Source organism: Brachyhypopomus gauderio, chromosome 1, assembly GCF_052324685.1.
Source record: "Brachyhypopomus gauderio isolate BG-103 chromosome 1, BGAUD_0.2, whole genome shotgun sequence".
Taxonomy (NCBI): domain Eukaryota; kingdom Metazoa; phylum Chordata; class Actinopteri; order Gymnotiformes; family Hypopomidae; genus Brachyhypopomus; species Brachyhypopomus gauderio.
The window spans coordinates 32,678,361-32,697,156 of record NC_135211.1 but is presented as its reverse complement, the minus strand read 5'-3'; the positions used below and the strand labels follow the sequence as shown (position 1 = coordinate 32,697,156).

At 41.6% G+C, this 18,796-nt stretch overlaps 2 protein-coding genes across 3 annotated transcripts in view; one reads left to right on the top strand and one right to left on the bottom strand.

The window, feature by feature from the left end:
• The first annotated feature begins 210 nt into the window (after positions 1-210).
• On the top strand, positions 211-2,148 carry LOC143517784 (fatty acid-binding protein, intestinal-like). The gene is made up of 4 exons (XM_077010603.1): positions 211-397; positions 948-1,120; positions 1,582-1,692; positions 1,958-2,148. The coding sequence occupies exons 1-4, from the start codon at positions 331-333 to the stop codon at positions 2,006-2,008; spliced, it is 402 nt and encodes a 133-aa protein (XP_076866718.1). The 5' UTR covers positions 211-330; the 3' UTR covers positions 2,009-2,148.
• Positions 2,149-3,511: 1,363 nt separating this feature from the next.
• rbpms (RNA binding protein, mRNA processing factor) overlaps positions 3,512-18,796 on the bottom strand; it is a 30,440-nt gene continuing 15,155 nt past the window's right edge. The window contains exons 5-9 of one of the 2 annotated variants that reach the window (XR_013132047.1): positions 17,019-17,169; positions 14,209-14,336; positions 11,476-11,539; positions 5,933-6,168; positions 3,512-5,792 (exon numbers count right to left, since the gene is read on the bottom strand). Coding sequence is in view for 1 of the 2 variants with exons in the window: in XM_077010591.1 (XP_076866706.1) it covers positions 11,483-11,539; positions 14,209-14,336; positions 17,019-17,169 (336 nt within the window). In the remaining variant the exon portion in view is untranslated. The remainder of the gene's footprint in view (positions 5,793-5,932; positions 6,169-11,475; positions 11,540-14,208; positions 14,337-17,018; positions 17,170-18,796) is intronic. The other variant, XM_077010591.1, reaches the window with a different exon arrangement.

Below are 18,796 nucleotides of genomic sequence, written 5' to 3'. Positions count from 1 at the left end.
AGCCATCATGATATCAGACACTGTAACCACATATCAGACGCTTGGATCCTTTGTGTTCCCTTACAGAGAGTTGAGCAACAGTGTAGTGATTTCAGGGTGTTGTCTGCAAACCACGTTATCTTTATATTGCTCGGCCCACACAGAATAGAACATGGGGTTAAATGACCACATCATCAGCCGGATAATGGACAGAGATAATGTTCTCGCCTTACTTTATAAAAGGAGGAGACAGAACGATAGAGGCGCCTTCCTCTGTACCTTCTCCTTCTGCTTCCTCTCTCTCTCTTTCTCTCTCTCTCTCTCTCTCCCTCGCTCTCCAAATCAGTCTAGATGGCATTCGATGGCACGTGGAAAGTTGACCGCAACGAGAATTACGACAAGTTCATGGAGCAGATGGGTGAGTGTGATGAATGTAGAGAGCTGTACCATCCAGGGTTTAATTCCGGTGCAGACCAGAATCGCAGAAGACACTGGGAATCTGCACATGAGATAAACAAGAGTGGTCCAGAACCTAATGTTATACAAGTTCATCAGTTGTAATCTTAATTATGCATGTACTGCTGAATTAGTTTCTCTCTCTCTCTCTCTCTCTCTCTCTCAGATCTCTCTGAATTAGTCTCTCTCTCAGATCTTACTGAATTAGTCACTCAAATCTCTCTGAATTAGTCTCTCTCTCAGATCTTAGTCTCCCTATGATCTCTCTCTCTCTCTCTCTGACCTACACATGGGATCATTTATTACTCCCCCAGTCAGCTTTCATGAGATGCCAAGATGTACTTGGAGCACTTCAGTAATAGTACAAGTCCAAAGTTCAAATGGGACAAAAGCGGAGCTTTATAGATGCAGAGTGAAGCATGTGTATGCGTACAGATAACATTTGTGTGTGTGTAACCTCACAAGTAAAGTAATACATGTGCATGTGTGTGTGTGTGTGTGTGTGTGTGTAGGTATTAACTTGATGAAAAGGAAGCTAGCTGAGCATGATAACCTGAAGCTGGTTATCCAGCAGGACGGGACCAAATTCACCATTAAGGAGTCCAGCAGGTTCAGAACCAAAGACATCGAGTTCACTTTGGGAGTGCAGTTTGAGTACTCTCTGGCTGACGGCACTGAGCTGTCCGTGAGTACTCATAATCAATAATCAATAGTCAGTCAATACAATAGTCTATTTTGGCAAAACCTTTAAGATAAGGCAATTTCTCACAATATTTCCTACTGTATTGTAAAAAACATGAACAACTTCAAAGCTTTAAAGCTACAGAACTGTACAATTAACCCGTCACGAATAGGATTTGTGCTGTCAGGACACACAGATACAGAGATATGGATGGATGGGAAGGAATGTAGAGCGCTGAAATATCTGTAGAATCTACCCCAGCCCTGGCTGCTATATGTATAACCAGACCACTTTAGAAGAGCAAACAAAGTTATCTAGAGAAGTCAAAAATGTTTCCACACCTTCTCTACCCACAGAAGTGTGGCTTGTATCAATAAGCTTTATGTAATGCTATGTACATGTGGGCCATGCCCATGAAGTGCACACAAAGTGTTGTGTCACCCGTACGTGTTTGTACACCTAAGGGTACCTGGGAAATGGATGGAGACTCTGTGATGATTGGCAAGTTCACCCGGAAGGACAATGGAAAAGCTTTGAACACCACCCGAACGCTGGAGGGAGGGGAGATGGTGCAGGTCAGAGAGTAGCCCATGGGGCCCACCTTAGACAGTCCAGGACCCCACACCTTAGACAGTCCAGCACACCACACTTTAGACAGTCCAGCACACCACACCTTACACAGTCCAGCACACCAGACAGTTTGACAAGCTTTCAGTAGTTAAGAATGTTTTGTGCTCACAGCTCAAAATGTTTTCCGATTATTCTCTTTTAGTTGCAGCTGTAATCATTTATTAAGGTTGCTGATTAGATGTGCATGTTGTATTTTCTCCCGATATACAGGCCTATAACTATGATGGTGTCGATGCCAAGAGAATTTTCAAGAAGGCCTAAAGCACAAGAGCTTTATTCAGGATCCTAACACTGTAAACACTACACACACCACACACACCACACACGTGACATACACTTTTATGAACCAGGCATGGTTCATAAATAAAATTCTAATAAATATCTGCAAATAAATATTTTTTACTTAATTTGTATATTGTCTGATGCTCTCGAGTGTTTATGTGAGTGTATGTTTGTGTGTGTGTCATGTCAGCTTGGTATTTCTCATACTTTACTGTGTATTTTGATTTAAATTTCCAGTAGATTATCAGATAGATATTTGAACTTTAAAAAACCCCTTCTGCTTAAAGTAGGTATTGATTTACTTTTTTAAAACGGAAATGTCACATTTAACCAAAAGAGGGTGCTGTGGGACAGGATTGTACAAATCTTATTAAATGGACATATGTTTAGTTTTCACTAGCTCTCTACAACCTCCTTTGAGGTCTCAAAATGGTCTCAATAACTACATCACTAATCTGATCTCAGGATTAAATGACTAACACATAATTTGAATAATCAGAATCAAATAAAGGAGTCACTGAAAAAATAAATAAATATTTTGTCTTTACAGTAAAAGTGTTTGTTTCACAGCACATTTATGAATTCAGAGAGGTATTATGGGGAGTTTTTTAACCAAAGAATCTAGCAAAGGACAGGAAAAGGACTTGATTCTGAATGTGGTTGAACTGAATAGACTATTTGTTATCTGTCATGACTTTTTGTTATCATTTGGTATTTTTAAATCCTAACTCTTATGATGATGATGACACATAAAAAACAGTTCTTGTATGTTTAAAACACATAAAATGGAACAGCTGTTTAAAGATCTGTCTATTATCATCAATCAATTCACACAGCCAAAATAATTCAGCATAAATCAGACTGTTCTCCTGGTTGCAAATAGCTGTATTAACAGAGAACAGAGACTCCCTGGAGAGTGAAACAGTTAGAGGTGGTCCTTCAGGAGTGATGCAAGTATCTTCTACACGCAGCACCTCACACATCTCTAATCTAATTTTACTTTTACTCAAAGCCTGGCATTCTTGAGGAGCAGTGTCACATGCTTCTGGCGGACTGGGAACTGAGAGAGGGGCTGTTATTCAGACACAGACAAATACAGGACATGGAGTGGTTCAATATACATATGCAAAGATGTGTTTGAAAATACACACACACACACATCCCAGTAAACATACATTTGTTAACTTACACTCAGGTATGCTGACATACACAAATTTCACACATGACAACAAAATTTCGTAAATTTCATTATTGGCAGACTGAGTCGGACATGACCACATATCCATGTTACAGTAACATCTCTCGCATCCCATAATGCCTTGCAGCTTTTCATTCTGAATCTTCAGTGGGAGTCATACGACCTGGATGTGTGACTAACAGAATGAGAAATATGCCTTATGATCCCATGTGTGCGTTCGAGTGTGTGTGTGTGTGTGTGTGTGTGGGTATGAGTGAGTCTGTGTGTGTGTGTGTGGGTATGAGTGAGTCTCTGTGTGTGTGTGTGTGTGTGTGTGTGTGTGTGTGTGTGTGTGTGTGTGTGTGTGTGTGTGTGTGTGTGAGAGGGTGTGTGTGTGTGTGAGTGTGTGGGAATGGGTGTGTGTGTGTGTGGGTATGAGTGAGTCTGTGTGTGTGTGTGTGGGTATGAGTGAGTCTGTGTGTGTGTGTGTGTGTGTGTGTGTGTGTGTGTGTGTGTGTGTGTGTGTGTGTGTGTGTGTGTGAGAGGGTGTGGTGCATAGCTTCCCTCCTTTATCCCACCTAACCCCCATGATGCTTTGCCTCCAGAGAACATACAGGGGAATAAGAAGAGAAGAGAGAAGAGGGGGGGGGGGGTCATCAAAAGAGGAAAAACATGTCCAGTGTGGAAAAATACCACTCAGCTAATGCACAGCAGCTCAGCAAAAAAGCCAGGAGTTTTCATTCAATCTTGCAACAAATAGGACCTGGAGTGCAAATGCACATGATAAAACACAGAATTCTGTTCAGAGATTTTAGCTGATTTTATACATATTTATAAAAACTGCCTTTATTTTTTCTTGACAAAGGTTTTTTTTATACAGCATGGTCTAGCAAAGCAGAATCCAAAAATCCCGAGGAAGTTGTCAACATGTCCGATGTCAATAATACACAACAAACACACACGCTGCACAAATACCTGTACGCCTCCAGCACGCTCAAACATCACCTCAGCGTACAGGTGATGTACAGTTGCTGAGCTCACACGGCCCGAAAAACTGCTGGGCTTTAAAAAAAAATTTTTATTTTACTTTGTGAGTTTGTCCCAGCCCAAAGACGATAATAGCATTTGAAGAGGGAGAGACACATGGAACTATATTTAGACCTCACAAACACTGGTTTGGACATCTTCTTTCCACAGTTCACTCTCTCTCAACTCCAAAAATATATGACACAATCTCACTCTAAAAACTTCACCTATGTTTTTTTTTTTGTTTTGTTGTTGTTTTTTTCCAGGTACGAATATGATTTTTATATAATTAGAGGAAAAAGTCAACCAAGCCAAGGAAGAAGCTACATGCGGGACAGTGCTAGAGTGTCTACAGAGAGCTGGAGACCATCACATCGTCTGTACACAGAGGCTCCGTGTACATCTGCTACAAGTCACACTCATCTTACCTGCTGCTAACGGACCTGCCAGCGGGTTCCTCCAAAAAGAACCATTAGAAGCTGCTTTGGTTACAGTAGATGTTCTATAAAATCTGTACATGTGTAATAGCAAAGTGAGACCACAGTCTTGGGCAGCTGAAAATTTGGTCAATCAAAAATGCACACAAATTTGCACACAATAGCACTAGCACAAAAAGTGAATGTCCTTCAATGATTTTGAATTACACAGCTGATTTCAATAATTAATTATTGCTGCTGGTTTGAACTAATTAACAATGTCAGACAGTTGGAGCAAAATCCTGAGGAGGACTATTACTTTGTTACTGCATATGTACTAAGAACAGTAACATGCGTGTGTGTGTATCAGAACTGCACCCTGTGCTACATGCCTCTAGATTTATCCGTGATTCTCTGTTGATGCCCATGTCCACCGATATGGCTAAAACCTCATAGTGAAAATGTTCCTGGACAGACATGAGAGGTGGACAGACTGTCCAGACTGTCCTATTCAGTCCTGAGAGTGAAATCCTCACATACAAGATGATCAAAATCAACACTCAGAACCAACCAGCGGCGGAGAAAATTCACTCGATTACAAAAATATTTCTTGCAATTTTCTGCAAAATATCTAAAAATGTTCAGCATTGTCATTGTACCAGCAAGTCATGTGACAGCTTGAGCCAAATGTTTGTAAATATAACCAACGTAAATGGCAACAACGACAGTGATAATAATGATAGAGATAATATGGCTAATGTACAACCTCAACATTTCAATACGAGGAGTTCCACACGTCCACCGCATGGCTTTGGAAGCGGTGCACGCCCGAAGAGGTCAGGGTCACCACGATGGGGTCACGGGGGCAAGCGACACAGTTTGGACCTCAAACGAGCGGCACCAACATTTCCGTCCCGTGCTGTCTGGGCCCTGTGCGTTCAGCCACTTCGGGGTTCCAGAGGCAGCGCCGAAAGCACCGACGGGCACGGGGGCTCGGTTCAATGAAAGTGTTGGTGGTGTGACAGTAGAAAGGGAAGGACTGGAGCCTGGTGGAGGGACAGAAGGGGCAGAGTCTGTGTGATGGAGGCAGGGGGGAATGGGGGCTTGATTTGCCTTATTACCCCAGGGTGGACATGGTGTTAACCTGGGGGAGAAAAAGAGTTGTCATATGCAACATATATCTCACTCTCTCTTTGAATTTACTGATTTGCATCTTCCTGAGGGCAGATGAAGGATGAAGGTGAAATGTGGTGAGTGTGCAGAAGATGCCCAGGGTGTCCTCACCTGTGGGCCATGACTGGAGAAGATGGCTCTAGAAGCCCCTGGTTTGGATTGGCAGAAGGAGTATAGGAAGAGAAAGGGAGAGAAAGAGACAGAGGGAGAAAGAGACAGAAACAGAAGGGGAGAGAAAGAGATGGAGAGAAAGAAAGAAAGAAAAAGAAAAAAAAAGAAAGAAAAAAAGTGCAAAGGAGAGGCTGCCAGATGAAGGCCAGCCATGGCCACCATCACACATAAGGAACCTGAGAAGATCAGAAAAGTTTGAAGACTTCACTTTTATGGCATTAAATAAAAAACATAAAATGTAAAAAACCCTTAAAACTATACCCTTACTATATTTTATATCCTCTTAATTTAACTCTGTTTCATCAAGTTCAATAGAAAACACCCATAACCACCACACACTGCTTTGTTTTGGTGTTCCATGTGTTATCCTGCCACGCCTCCATCATTTGTAGTCACGCCTCTTGTAACTGTTGTCACTTGTTTCTACATTAGTTCCCTTGTTAGTCCTGTATTTAAACCCTGTGTTTCATCTTCTCTGTGTTGGTCATTGTTCATGAGTCATGGTGCTAAAACGTCTTGTATGTATGCCTAAGATGGAAATGTTTTTTGGTTGCTATGTGTTTGTTTAAGTATGTGACAGGATTGTTAGAGGTTCATTGTTGTGGTTTGCCATATTGCTTGGTGTGTATGTGTTTGAAGCTTATGAGTTTTTTTTGTTTGTGTTTGTAATTTCTTGTGCTATACTTCTTGTGCTTAAGGCTTAGATGGAAAGGCTGTTTTGATTCTATGTCTTTGTTAGAATATGTATCAGGATTTTCTGTTAGATGTTCCTTGTTGCTGCTGGCCATATTGTTTAGTTTGTATGTGTTTGATGTTCATGTGTTTTTAGTGTCTGTCCTGTCAATAAGTACTTTTAAAGATTCGCACGTGTGTCCCACCACCTCCTACCCAGTGTTACACGCAGACTGTTAAGTGATTCTGTCTTTATACACCATTTACACTCTTTCCACTCCACAAACCAAATTATTCCCAAATCCAGTTGTATCATTTTGACTTTAACCTGCCAGAACCGATGGTTCTCAGGACCCCTGGGCCAGAGTTTGCCTGGCCAGAGCTCCAAACCGCCAATAAAAATAGGCACCCCTCTGCTCTGTGTTTTTGGTGAGCTGGTTCCCATGGTGATGGTAATTTCCTGTTTGAAATCACGTTCTTCTCCTGGGCCTGGTCTGGGTCACTGTCATGGTGTCCCAGGCTGCCTCTGCCCAGATGTGTGGACATAAACAGGGCTCTCAGGGGGAGCGGAGGAGGGTCTATGACCCTTTACTGCTGCTCAGAAGATCAAACCTCTGCCTGCACATGACATTCATTTATTTCACATGAATGTGTTTGATACAGTATGAATTAAATGATGCGTTTAATTTATACTAACGTCATACTAACCTGAAACGCATCGTTTATGGTTAGTATTGTAGCATGAAATCAGCACAGAATTAAATCTAACTAAAGATTTCTTGATTATTGTCATTTATATGAAGTGCATGAAGTTATCAGTACCATGCCTCTGAAGTCCATTGAAATTATAATCAGACATTACTACTATTACTACTACTTCTATCAGTACTACTGTTGCTTTTTATCTGCAAGACGAACATTTGTGTAATCATGATATAAGATGTAATGAGGAGTGTTGGAGGGTACAGTTGGGAAGGAGTCGGCTATCTACTAGAAGTCAACAACGAGCAGATGGCAGCAGGTGAAGAAAGGTCTTTAAGAAAGTTCATGGGCTAGAAAGGAAGTCTTGTCTGTGTTATTTATCCTGCAAATCTATTTCACGGTAATGCTACTCCACATCGTTGCATGTGATCTCCGCATTAGATGTTCGCAGATGAGTGTCGGTGTCTGTATACGACCAGGCTCGATTTTCTTCCCCATAGATTCAGTTAGTGTCTGATAACAGTTCTCAGTATGAGGCTGCTTGGCTCTTATCTGCAGTCATCACTGACCATGGAAATAAGAACTTAATTTCACTGGGTGCTGGCACACACGCTGTTTTAACAAGCTCTAGCAAATAAGGATACCGATACACCCCCCTCCACTAGCACCTCCCCAGTACTAACACCTCCCCAGTACTAACACCCCCCTTGTACTAACACCTCCCCTGTACTAACACTTCCCTATACTAACACCTCCCCTGTACTAACACCTCCCTATACTAACACCTCCCCTGTACTAACACCTCCCCTTACTAACACTTCCCCTGTTCTAACATTTCCCTGTACTAACACCTCCCCTGTACCAACACATCCCTGTACCAACACTTCCCTGTACTAACATCTCCCCTTACTAACACTTCCCCTGTACTAACACCTCCCTGTACTAACACTTCCTTGTACTAGCACCTCCCCTGTAACTAACGCCAGCCTGTACTAACACCTCTCCTGTACTAACACTTCCCTGTACCAACACCTTCCCTATACTACCATCTCCCCTGTACTAACACTTCCCTGTACTAGCAGCTCCCCTGTAACTAACGCCATCCTGTACTAACACCTCTCCTGTACTAACACTTCCCTGTACCAACACCTTCCCTATACTACCATCTCCCCTGTACTAACATCTCCCCTGTACTATCATCTCCCCATTACAAACATTTCCCTGTACTAGCACCTCCCCTGTACTAACACCTTCCCTGTACTAACCCCTCCCCCATACTAACACTTCCCTGTACTAACCCCTCACCCATACTAACACTTCCCTGTACTAACCCCTCCCCCGTACTAACACTTTCCTGTACTAACCCCTCCCCATACTAACACTTCCCTGTACTAACCCCTCCCCCGTATTAACAATTCCCTGTATTAACCCCTCCCCATACTAATACTTCACTGTACTAACCCCTCCCCTGTACTAACACTTCCCTGTAGTAACCCCTCTCCCATACTAACACTTCCCTGTACTAACCCCTCCCCTGTACTAACACTTCCCTGTACTAACCCCTCCCCTGTACTAACACTTCCCTGTACTAACCCCTCCCCCATACTAACACTTCCCTGTACAAACCCCTCCCCCGTACTAACATCTCCTCTTGGCTCAACATGTTACCACCTGTACAAACTGCTGGAAAATATCTTGATTCAGCTTTCAGTTTATTTCATTCTACTTACTCAAAGGAGGTTTGCAGAAATTCAGTTTGCAATGTGTAAGCCAAAAGTACAGGTGGCTTACATAAGTATGAGGAATTAAAGACTCCAAAGACAAGCCATTCTCTTCTGAGCGACATGTTTAACTACTGTGCAAAAATGAATAAATAAATACTCCCAAGCTGTGAACAACAGAGTTCATATTAGAAGAGCCTGTTCACACCTGCTGGGCCTTGCCTGTCTGGTTCGTACACAAGAAATGCAGTACAAACAATATTATTCCAAAGAAAACACAAAAATGTTTTGAATCTGTGAGTATACTGCAAGGATACACACACACACAAACACACACAGACACACAAACACACACCATGTTAGACACAGACATCAGATCTGCCTCCCCTGACCTGAGCCCCATCTATCCATCATGTCTTCTAGCAGAGCCGGCCGCGAGACTCCCAGGTCAGTGTAAAAAGCATTCACATCTGAACTGCCCCTCTCACACATCCCTATGGACTATCCATTTTCAGCTTGTTTATCTCATCGACATGGCGACAAACTGTCTCCCCTGACAACGCTTCCTGGTATTCCCAGCAAATGCATCCTTTGTGACCGAACCCCACTCTTTGAAAACCCGCGTAAAAAAATAAACAAAGTGATAAAACAAGGCCACACAGTCCCGTTCCACGTAGGTTGCGAGTTAAAGTTAAGCATCTGAAAGACCTCTTAATGCTTGGAGTTTTAGACAAAGTCGGAACGGCATTCTTCAGCTGCCTGTAAAATGGCGTTCTCAGTTCGGTCTTCCTAAGATAAACAACGCGCTCCGTACAGCTATGACGTGCGAGAGCACAGTCGTTTGGTTTGAAAAGGGCGGCTCTGAAATGGTGAGACCGGTCCTGGACAAGCACAGGAAATGACAAGAGGAGACGACCACTTACAGCCGGAGCTGAGCGTTACTCTACGAGAATAACAGTCAAGACAAGAACAATTAAAAGGATAACGGCACGGGGCCAAGGCTGGATATCAGGCTGTGGCATCTGGGCCGGCTTGTCACATGACTCGTGATGGTTGATTGAACGGGTAGAATGACTTTGGAGACAAAATGGGGAAAGGGCAAAGATCAAGCTGAGCTCCTCATGCATTATATTTCAGTGCAGAGATTAAGGCAGATTAGGCAGTGCGGGTTCCTTTTGGTCAACGAATGCCCTATTGTAAAAATACAAGCGAAATACTGCATAATGCACAATAGATAATACAAAGTACTTTGGACTGCCACTGGGTATGAGAAGTGATGTACAAAAAAAACCTGTGCTGTGTAAGTGTGTGTGTGTGGGGGGGGGGTACTTGATGCAAGACAGAGAAAGAGAAAAAAGAGAAAGCACAGAAGAGAAAGAAAGAAAAAAAGTGCAAAAGAGAACATGTAGGTGTATATTTGATTTGGGTGAGTGAGACAGAGACAGACAGACAGGACAGAAGGGTCCTGTGCATTCGAACATTGTACATGTCAGGTCAAACAATTGTTGAGCATTCTGGACAGAGATACTGTTAATGTAATGTATGTAATGATAAGGGAGGCGTTATTAAAGAAAGCAGCATTTACAGCAACTAAACAAATAATTGCGAGGAAACGTGTGGGTGACAATTGGAATAATTAGTCAGAGAAATTGGTGTACTTATCTGATAATGGAGGCCACATCGACAAACTATTCTGTGTCAGCTAGCACTGTGTATTAGAAGACTGCACTTGTCTGTGTGTGTGTGCTACACAGATCTAGCGCATCCCCAAAGAATCTAAGAACAAGTCCCTTCCTGTCTCCTCACGCCGGCCCAGGGGATAATGGGTTGGTAGTGTGGATGTGTGGGTGTTTATAGGTGTGTTGGAGACAAAGACATGGGGGATGTGGGAGTAAGCAACACAATACCAGATTGCCTTAAGCCAGGCTTCAGTAAACATGTGACATCTGACCACAGCAGTCTCACATCTGCAAGAGCTTATGTTTCAGTAGGTGCTGTGTTTAATGGCGGGACATTCTGAGCAGGGTTTCTTTTCTACTTTAATTTTGCTCTCATGTTCTTTGGCTATTTCTTGTCTCTTTCTCTGTCTCTGCTTTCCTTCACTCTCTGACCCAAACCCCCATCCCCCCTCTCTCTCACTCTCTCTCTCTCTCTCTCGCTCTCTCTCTCTCTCTCTCTCTCTTACTGTCTTTCTTCTTTCTCTCCTTTTGCTCATCTTATTAAATATTAGCTGTATGTTAGTCTGGCAGTGTTAGCAGGAGCAGTGAGGTGTTTATCTTTGCTTTTTCAAACTGTGTTTATTTAAATGGTATACTACGCTTGGTAAATACTGTAGTAGGTCTGTTTGTTGTGTGTAGGTTTGTGTCCGTGTGTTTATTTCTTACTCACATGTATTTCAGCAGAACTGTCTGGACTTCCAGCCCTGAGCATCTGCTGGGGGAAGCCAACGGATCTGAGAAGGAAACACACACCATACAGTGTTCACTAGTCATGTCAAAACACACACCATACAGTGTTCACTAGTCATGTCAGAGCACACACCATACAGTGTTCACTAGTCATGTCATAACACACACCATACAGTGTTCACTAGTCATGTCATAACACACACCATACAGTGTTCACTAGTCATGTCATAACACACACCATACAGTGTTCACTAGTCATGTCATAACACACACCATACAGTGTTCACTAGTCATGTCAAAACACACACCATACAGTGTTCACTAGTCATGTCAGAGCACACACCATACAGTGTTCACTAGTCATGTCATAACACACGCCATACAGTGTTCATTAGTCATGTCATAACACACACCATACAGTGTTCACTAGTCATGTCAGAGCACACACCATACAGTGTTCACTAGTCATGTCATAACACACACCATACAGTGTTCACTAGTCATGTCAAAACACACACCATACAGTGTTCACTAGTCATGTCAGAACACACACCATACAGTGTTGTGTGTGTTGCACATCACAGTTAATACATTAATTAAATGTAATGACATTTCATCACAAGCGTTATAATCACAGCTTCTCCACACACATAGCAGAGAACAGGGCTTAATTTGAGCCGGATCCTGCCGGAACAGGATCCGGGAACTCTTTCATTTTGAAGGGTGCATTCCGGGAACTGTCTGCCTCAATCCGGTAACTTTCAAGCCTACTAATTATAAGTTATGAAGAAATCTGTCTGCATTGAACCAATTAATTGAACAAATAATTCTATAAAAGACATTTTTAAACACAAGATTCACATTCAGGCTTCCTAAATCACATAAGAGCTCTCCCATTTAGTGATGCCTTTCCGCGTCTCCCCCACAAAGCCTGGCACCTCTCGAATTTTGTAACTTTGCACGCGCCGTGCCTCAGCGCAATGAAGAATGTCATGTTTGCAGGGTTCATACACCTTTACAAGGTGGAATTCAAGTATTTGTACGTCACTTTCAAGGTCCATTTCAATATTTCCCAGCACGTTAAACTTAATTAAGTTAAATATTTATACATATACTCAAAATGATTCGAAATAATTTGCTTTTTTATCACATTATTTAATGGTTGTTTATTTTCAAACCGCCCAATCTTAACGTCTTCACGTTCTCTCATGTTTCGTCCTGGAATTACAAGAGGTTTGTGTTTGTTAACGTAATACAAGAGAACTGTTCAGTCAGATAGCTATTTGGTGTGAAACGGAGTAGTTACAATTTAACGCATTCACCCCTCACACGGCCCTTGTCCAAAGTCATGGGCATTTTTATTATTATACACAAAAATATAATAAAACAACACAAATAAATTGCAAATCAGTTTCACAGTTTATGTGGGTCATTAATAAAAATATAAAAAATTTTATTACATTTTACAAAAAAAAATAGAAATGGTTGATGGGAAAGGCACCAAATTGTAAAAATAACAGCGATAAATATGTCGAGAAGACAGTCAAACTTGCTTTCCTTTTTTACAAAAAAAGCATCTGATTGTACTACTAAACAACCGAGATTGAAGCAAATGAAGGCAGCAGCAGTGGAGATGTTATTGGGGCAGGTGCGAGTGTTGTTGAATCCCAAGCTATATACTAAACAACTAATAAGGTAAGAAACAATTCTGCACTTAAAGCACTTATAAAACACAAATAAATCACTTAAAAGTAATTTATATAAATGAATTGGCTTGTTATTTTGACAGATTTAGGCTGCAAACCTGACTCTTCAGACAGCACAGTGGCCAGGTAATGTTCACTCCCTGGTATGTGGGCTTATCAGAGGGAGAATATAAACTTCGAGTACACTTCGGTTCATCAGCAGCTAAAACCTGCCTTCCACTCTTCATCCATCTCCTCCACCAGGTCTATGATTTCACAATCTCCCACTCTTTCATTTCACTCTTCTCTCTCTCTCTCTCTCTCTCTCTCTCTCTCTCTCTCTCTCTCTCTCTCTCTCTCTCTCTCTCCCTCTCTCTTTCTCAGAGCACAGATCAATATGTGCTCACTCTGGAGTGAGTCTGTTTGGAGGATCGGTACATTAACTGGGTCACGACTGGGGGGAAGGTTCCAGCAGCAAGAAAGGTTTGCACTCTCCAAGTCTCCTCAAGACTCGTCCAAGACTTCACTCTGTGGAGTTTGGCATCACAGATGGAGAAATAACAAAATTCTGCATTTCCCTCCACCCAGTCCGACTGGGACAGAGGGTTCTCACCAGACTCACCATTCAGACTGTAATACTCACATCCCACTGTTGTGCATAGGTTTGTTTCCTAACCAGATCTAAGCCAGTGGGGGCTTGGGAATTCTCCGAGTAGCAGAAGCAGGTGGGGTGAGGCAGAGTAAACATTCATGAGTGCAGGGACTAACAACACCTGCTCAGTGGCCCCACACACTGCCATAGCCACTAAAGGTTCTGTACGAGCATGGGATGCTGGGAGTAGAATCATGAACAGGCAACATTTGCTTTTTCAGGTAGAATTTAAGGTGGAAGAGCTCATTTGATACAGCTTGGGGAAGTCATGGTGTGTGTGTGTGTGTGTGTGTGTGTGTGTGTGTGTGTGTGTGTGTGTGTGTGTGTGTGTGTGTGTGTGTGTGTGTGAGTGTGTGTGTGTTCTGGTGTGTGTTACCTGAGCATGCAGAGAAGAAGGGTAAGTGAATGTGGGCGGGAGAGCGGGCGATAACTCTGTGGGGTAAAGCGGGTACGACGCCCATACGTCAGGACTGCTGGGATACAGACCAGGCAGGGGCAATTCATCTGGGAATCACACAACAGAACACACCAGTCAGAACACACACCCCCCATCCACAGGGTCTTGAAATGCACAAACCCACAGGCTGCACAGAACCTCAGGACACAATAAAGAATGGTAAAACTAAGAAATAGCACAAGGTAAATGTTACTAAAGATGATAAAGAAAATGCAGAAAATAAATAAATAAATGTCCACTCCTGAAGCACATTATTCAGTTTTTTTCAGTTTTTATATTTGTTGTTGTTGTTTTGATATATTCTTACCAGTTGTGTTAACTGGGAATAATTAATAAATTCATGATAACATGAGAAGCAATGGTTGGTGTTTTTATTAGACAGTGTTTTAAAAGGTATACATATAAATTAATCACATGAGCAAATGCAGACATTAACTCTCTCTCTCTCACACACACATGCACACACACACACAGATGGAGCAGATCGTTAAGAACATTTCCATTCCCTTTTATGGGAGACTGGCTGCAAGAGGCAGGAAGCAGTAATGAATGGGGTATCTCCAGCAGCTCTCCAGGATGTATTTTTAGCTCCTCTGACCGTCAGCCGGTTTAAGACTCTCTGCCTACATCAACACACTGCACTGTGGATTTCACCCAAGGACGAGTGACACCCAGAAACTCCATCCTTTCATACTGTCACTCAGTAACAGAATAAAAGTCAAAGGAACAGGATTTGCAGACCTGCTGGTGGATCGCGATCTAGCCTGAAGCATGATGTCACTAAATCAGGTGTTCGCTGATTTTTTTAGCAAAAGTTTGAAGTTGGCGGAACTGGCGCCTGTTCGTTGTCAGTCGGGTCCTTTAATGTGATACGTTCACACGAAGTTCCTGTGCAGTGACACTGCTTTAAGTTGCTATGTGTGATGATCCAAAGCAAATTTTACACCTTGCGTGAGAGGTGGTAATGGTTAGCAGCTAGTATTTAACCTTGGAACAGATTATAAAGGCTAATGTCTTTTTGGAGCACCTCCAGGGAAGCTGAAGTACAGAGTTAAAAATGGATTATGGTTAGTGTAGTTTAGTATGAGATAAAATTACAAGCTTGATAGGAAATTATATTGCTGGCATAAAAATGCACATATTAATCTGTTGGGAGGCATATTGTGAAGTTAATAATGAAGACTTAAAATAGTATTTTTGTACTGTAAAATTTCAAATTCAGATTCGTATGCAATGAGTTACACAGACACACGTACAAACACACAGCAAATATTATGTTGACATAATTGATTAAAAAAATATTTGTAAACAAACCACACCACAAAATGTTTGGCAGTTTGAAGCAGTCTTATCTATAGAAGAAAAAGATCATCCAGTAATTAGCCCAATGTTTCTCTCAGAATGCTCTCTCATTACGTCGTGTTCTGTGATAATGACTTCCTTCCATATCCTCACATAGGAACAAGAGCTGTTTTTCTTCACTTTAGCAGACTGAAGATAACACTTGAATTTGGTCCTTTAAAGCTATGCATGAGCACCATTCTATGAATGTCAAACAAGCCTTCGACATTCAGGGTCCAGTGAAGCATGAACTCCGAACCCAAAACTTGGGTATTAAACTGATATTCTCCAGTGGTCAGGATACTGTCAAACCCATTTAACAGTGACCTGATGTAAAAAATCAACTTTCACAGTATGTAAACAATACTACATAACAAGAGTATCTATAGAGACTGAGAGCAATATCACAATCACTCAATTGAGAGACATATCTTCATTTTTACGATTACTGATGTCTCTAAATTCCAAGTTTACTAACTAGTAAATTACAATTAAAATGTAATTTAATAGTTATCTTCAATTACCTTTAAAGCCGGTACCCTTGTGGTACCTAACACAGGTCAACACAGGCAAAACAATGAAACCAAAGGAAAAGGGAAATAAACTTCGAAGTCCCAGAGAAACAGAGAGTGACGGGGAGTGTCTGAGGTGGACGTGCAGTCCTGAGAAATCCTCACGGAATTACCACGTTAGCTGAATCATGCCAAATGATCTCAAAGGAAAGGAAGTTGTCATTTCGGTCTGTCTGTGAGTGATTCAAGCTCAGCCAAACAGATAATCCAATCAAAAGGAAAATACAGGCTTACTCTAAATCTTGGTTTATTGTATAATTGCAAAACATAAAAAGGAGCTTTGATCAAACTGAACTCAAGTAAATACATTTTGAAGAAAACTAAAATTGCATGACTGTGTGAAAGCTCAGAAGTCAGTTTTTTCTGTTACTACTGTTACTGCTAGTGTTAATTGTTACTGTTACTGTTTTCTGTTACTATTCCTGCTTGAAAATGCAGATCAATCAATTTGTTATTTTTATTCACAATATACTAAGAAATCTTGTAAAATATTTAATTAAATATTATACATTCTATAAAAATCCCATAACTATAAATATGTCCCTGTGCTACTCGGTTATAATGTGAGATTATATAGTGCACTGGAAGTGCTGAGTCTAGGAATGAGAAGCAAACCCTGCATAACAAAAGGGTGAAAACTCTTCTGAGAATCAGACTTCACATCTATAAAACCAGCAGACCGGTAACCCTAATAGGCTGATTACAGATCTAACACAGGGCACTGTGTGGGGCTCCTACAGTCCTTACCCACATGGGGGATCTTATCAGTAGTGATATATTGGTGTGTGTGTGGGCGTGGGTGTGTGTGTTACTCACAGGGGTCTCTGCTTATAAAGGGGGATCCGGGGTTCTGTTGAGTGGGAGGGGGATTTGGCGTCCCGACCAGCTTGTTCTTGGCCATCTTTGTGTTGGCCTTGGCGAACTCCAGGCGCAAAGTCTGTGGGATTTCTGGGTCAAAGCGAACTCCCTGCACACAGAAGAACTCCGTTCAGTGAACTGTGCATGGATCACCCTAGACAGAACACTTTGAAAGGTTTACTGGACTGTCTCACTGTCAGATTATGAAATCACAGATTAAAGCACAACACAGTGGCTCAGTAGCACTGGAACTAAATACATTCCATGCCAGAAGTCACTTGGTTATGAATCTTGGAATGTCATGTGCTTCAATTACTGCGGTACAAGACAGAGAAACCCCAGTTTCAGACAGACATAAAACACTGCCAGCGGGTTCTGCAAACACTGAAGAGGAATCTTGGCTTGGTCTACTGCCACTGGGGTTACCAGCACAGTCGAAACCAATATTAGAAACCTCTGCCATGTCCAGACACATTTAAGATTAACCACATCGCACTTTCCTGTGTCTAAATTGTGAAAGTAAGAAAAGAAATTGTATACAGCGTATACAAAAGGGCCGCTTCACATTGAACAAAAACATAGCTAACGAAGGAAGAAATGTGCCTCGGGCACTTCCCCTATAAAATCAATCCAATATGAGACAATCTCCTTCTCTCTCACTCTTTCTTTCTCTTTCTCTCTCTCTCTCTCTCTCTCTCTCTCTCACACACACACAAACACACACACACACACACACACCCTTTCTCTCCACCTTCCTTTTCCCTCCCACACCTTCTACTCTCCAGCCCATACAGAGCAACACATGAACAGAATGAACAAGATCAGTGAAACGCAGCAGCCTCCATTCTCACTGTTGCCTGGAGTTCCACAGGGGTGGGTTCTAGGCCCGAGGAACACGGGCCGCGGTGAAAGTGGAGCAGTGTCCTGGTTCTCATGGATGGAGGGGTATTAAATGGGATTGTCTGGGCTCTATCACTTTCATACTGCAGCGATTGAAGATCTGTAGGCGCTACACCAGTGCAACATAATGAGATTCAATACTGCTTTGATTTAGGTCTGTACTCTGTTGGATTCAAACTTGTCTGAAGTTTTGAACACATTTTATGTTCAAGCCTCTAACATGTCAAAGATTTAACATTTTTAGCAAGATGCACAAAATGCAAACACTCATTTTAATGGTGAAAAATTAGCATCCTACATTGATTATTGCTTCAGAGTAATACATAGATATGTTGGGCTGTGAATAGATTTATACACATACAATCAAACTATGGAAGCTGCATTTCTGGGGAATGATTGACATGTAGTTTGTCAAAACAGTGATGTCTGACATTCTAACATCACAAACCTGGAGCACAGCAGTTCTGAAATGACCTTGCACTACTGTGGATAAAAATAAATGTGCCAATGGCAAAAATGATGAGTATTCATTATCTCTGAAACTGTGAAGTAATATACAGATTAAAAATGCTAGCTAATTAATCTAAACATTTAATAGTGATTATAAAGTTATGCCTCTACAACTGAAACGTGCAAATATGATTTTGTTCTGTGAAAATAACATTATTAATTTGTGAGACATTCATAAGATTTCAGAGAGAAAGTTACGCTCAGAGAGAAGTTACCATTAGAACTTTGCATGATGAGTTCTAAAACTTAAATTGTTTGTTTGAATACTTGGTATTGGTAAGAGGTTTGACTCTGTATTAAAATGTATTTAGTTTTAATATTTTTAT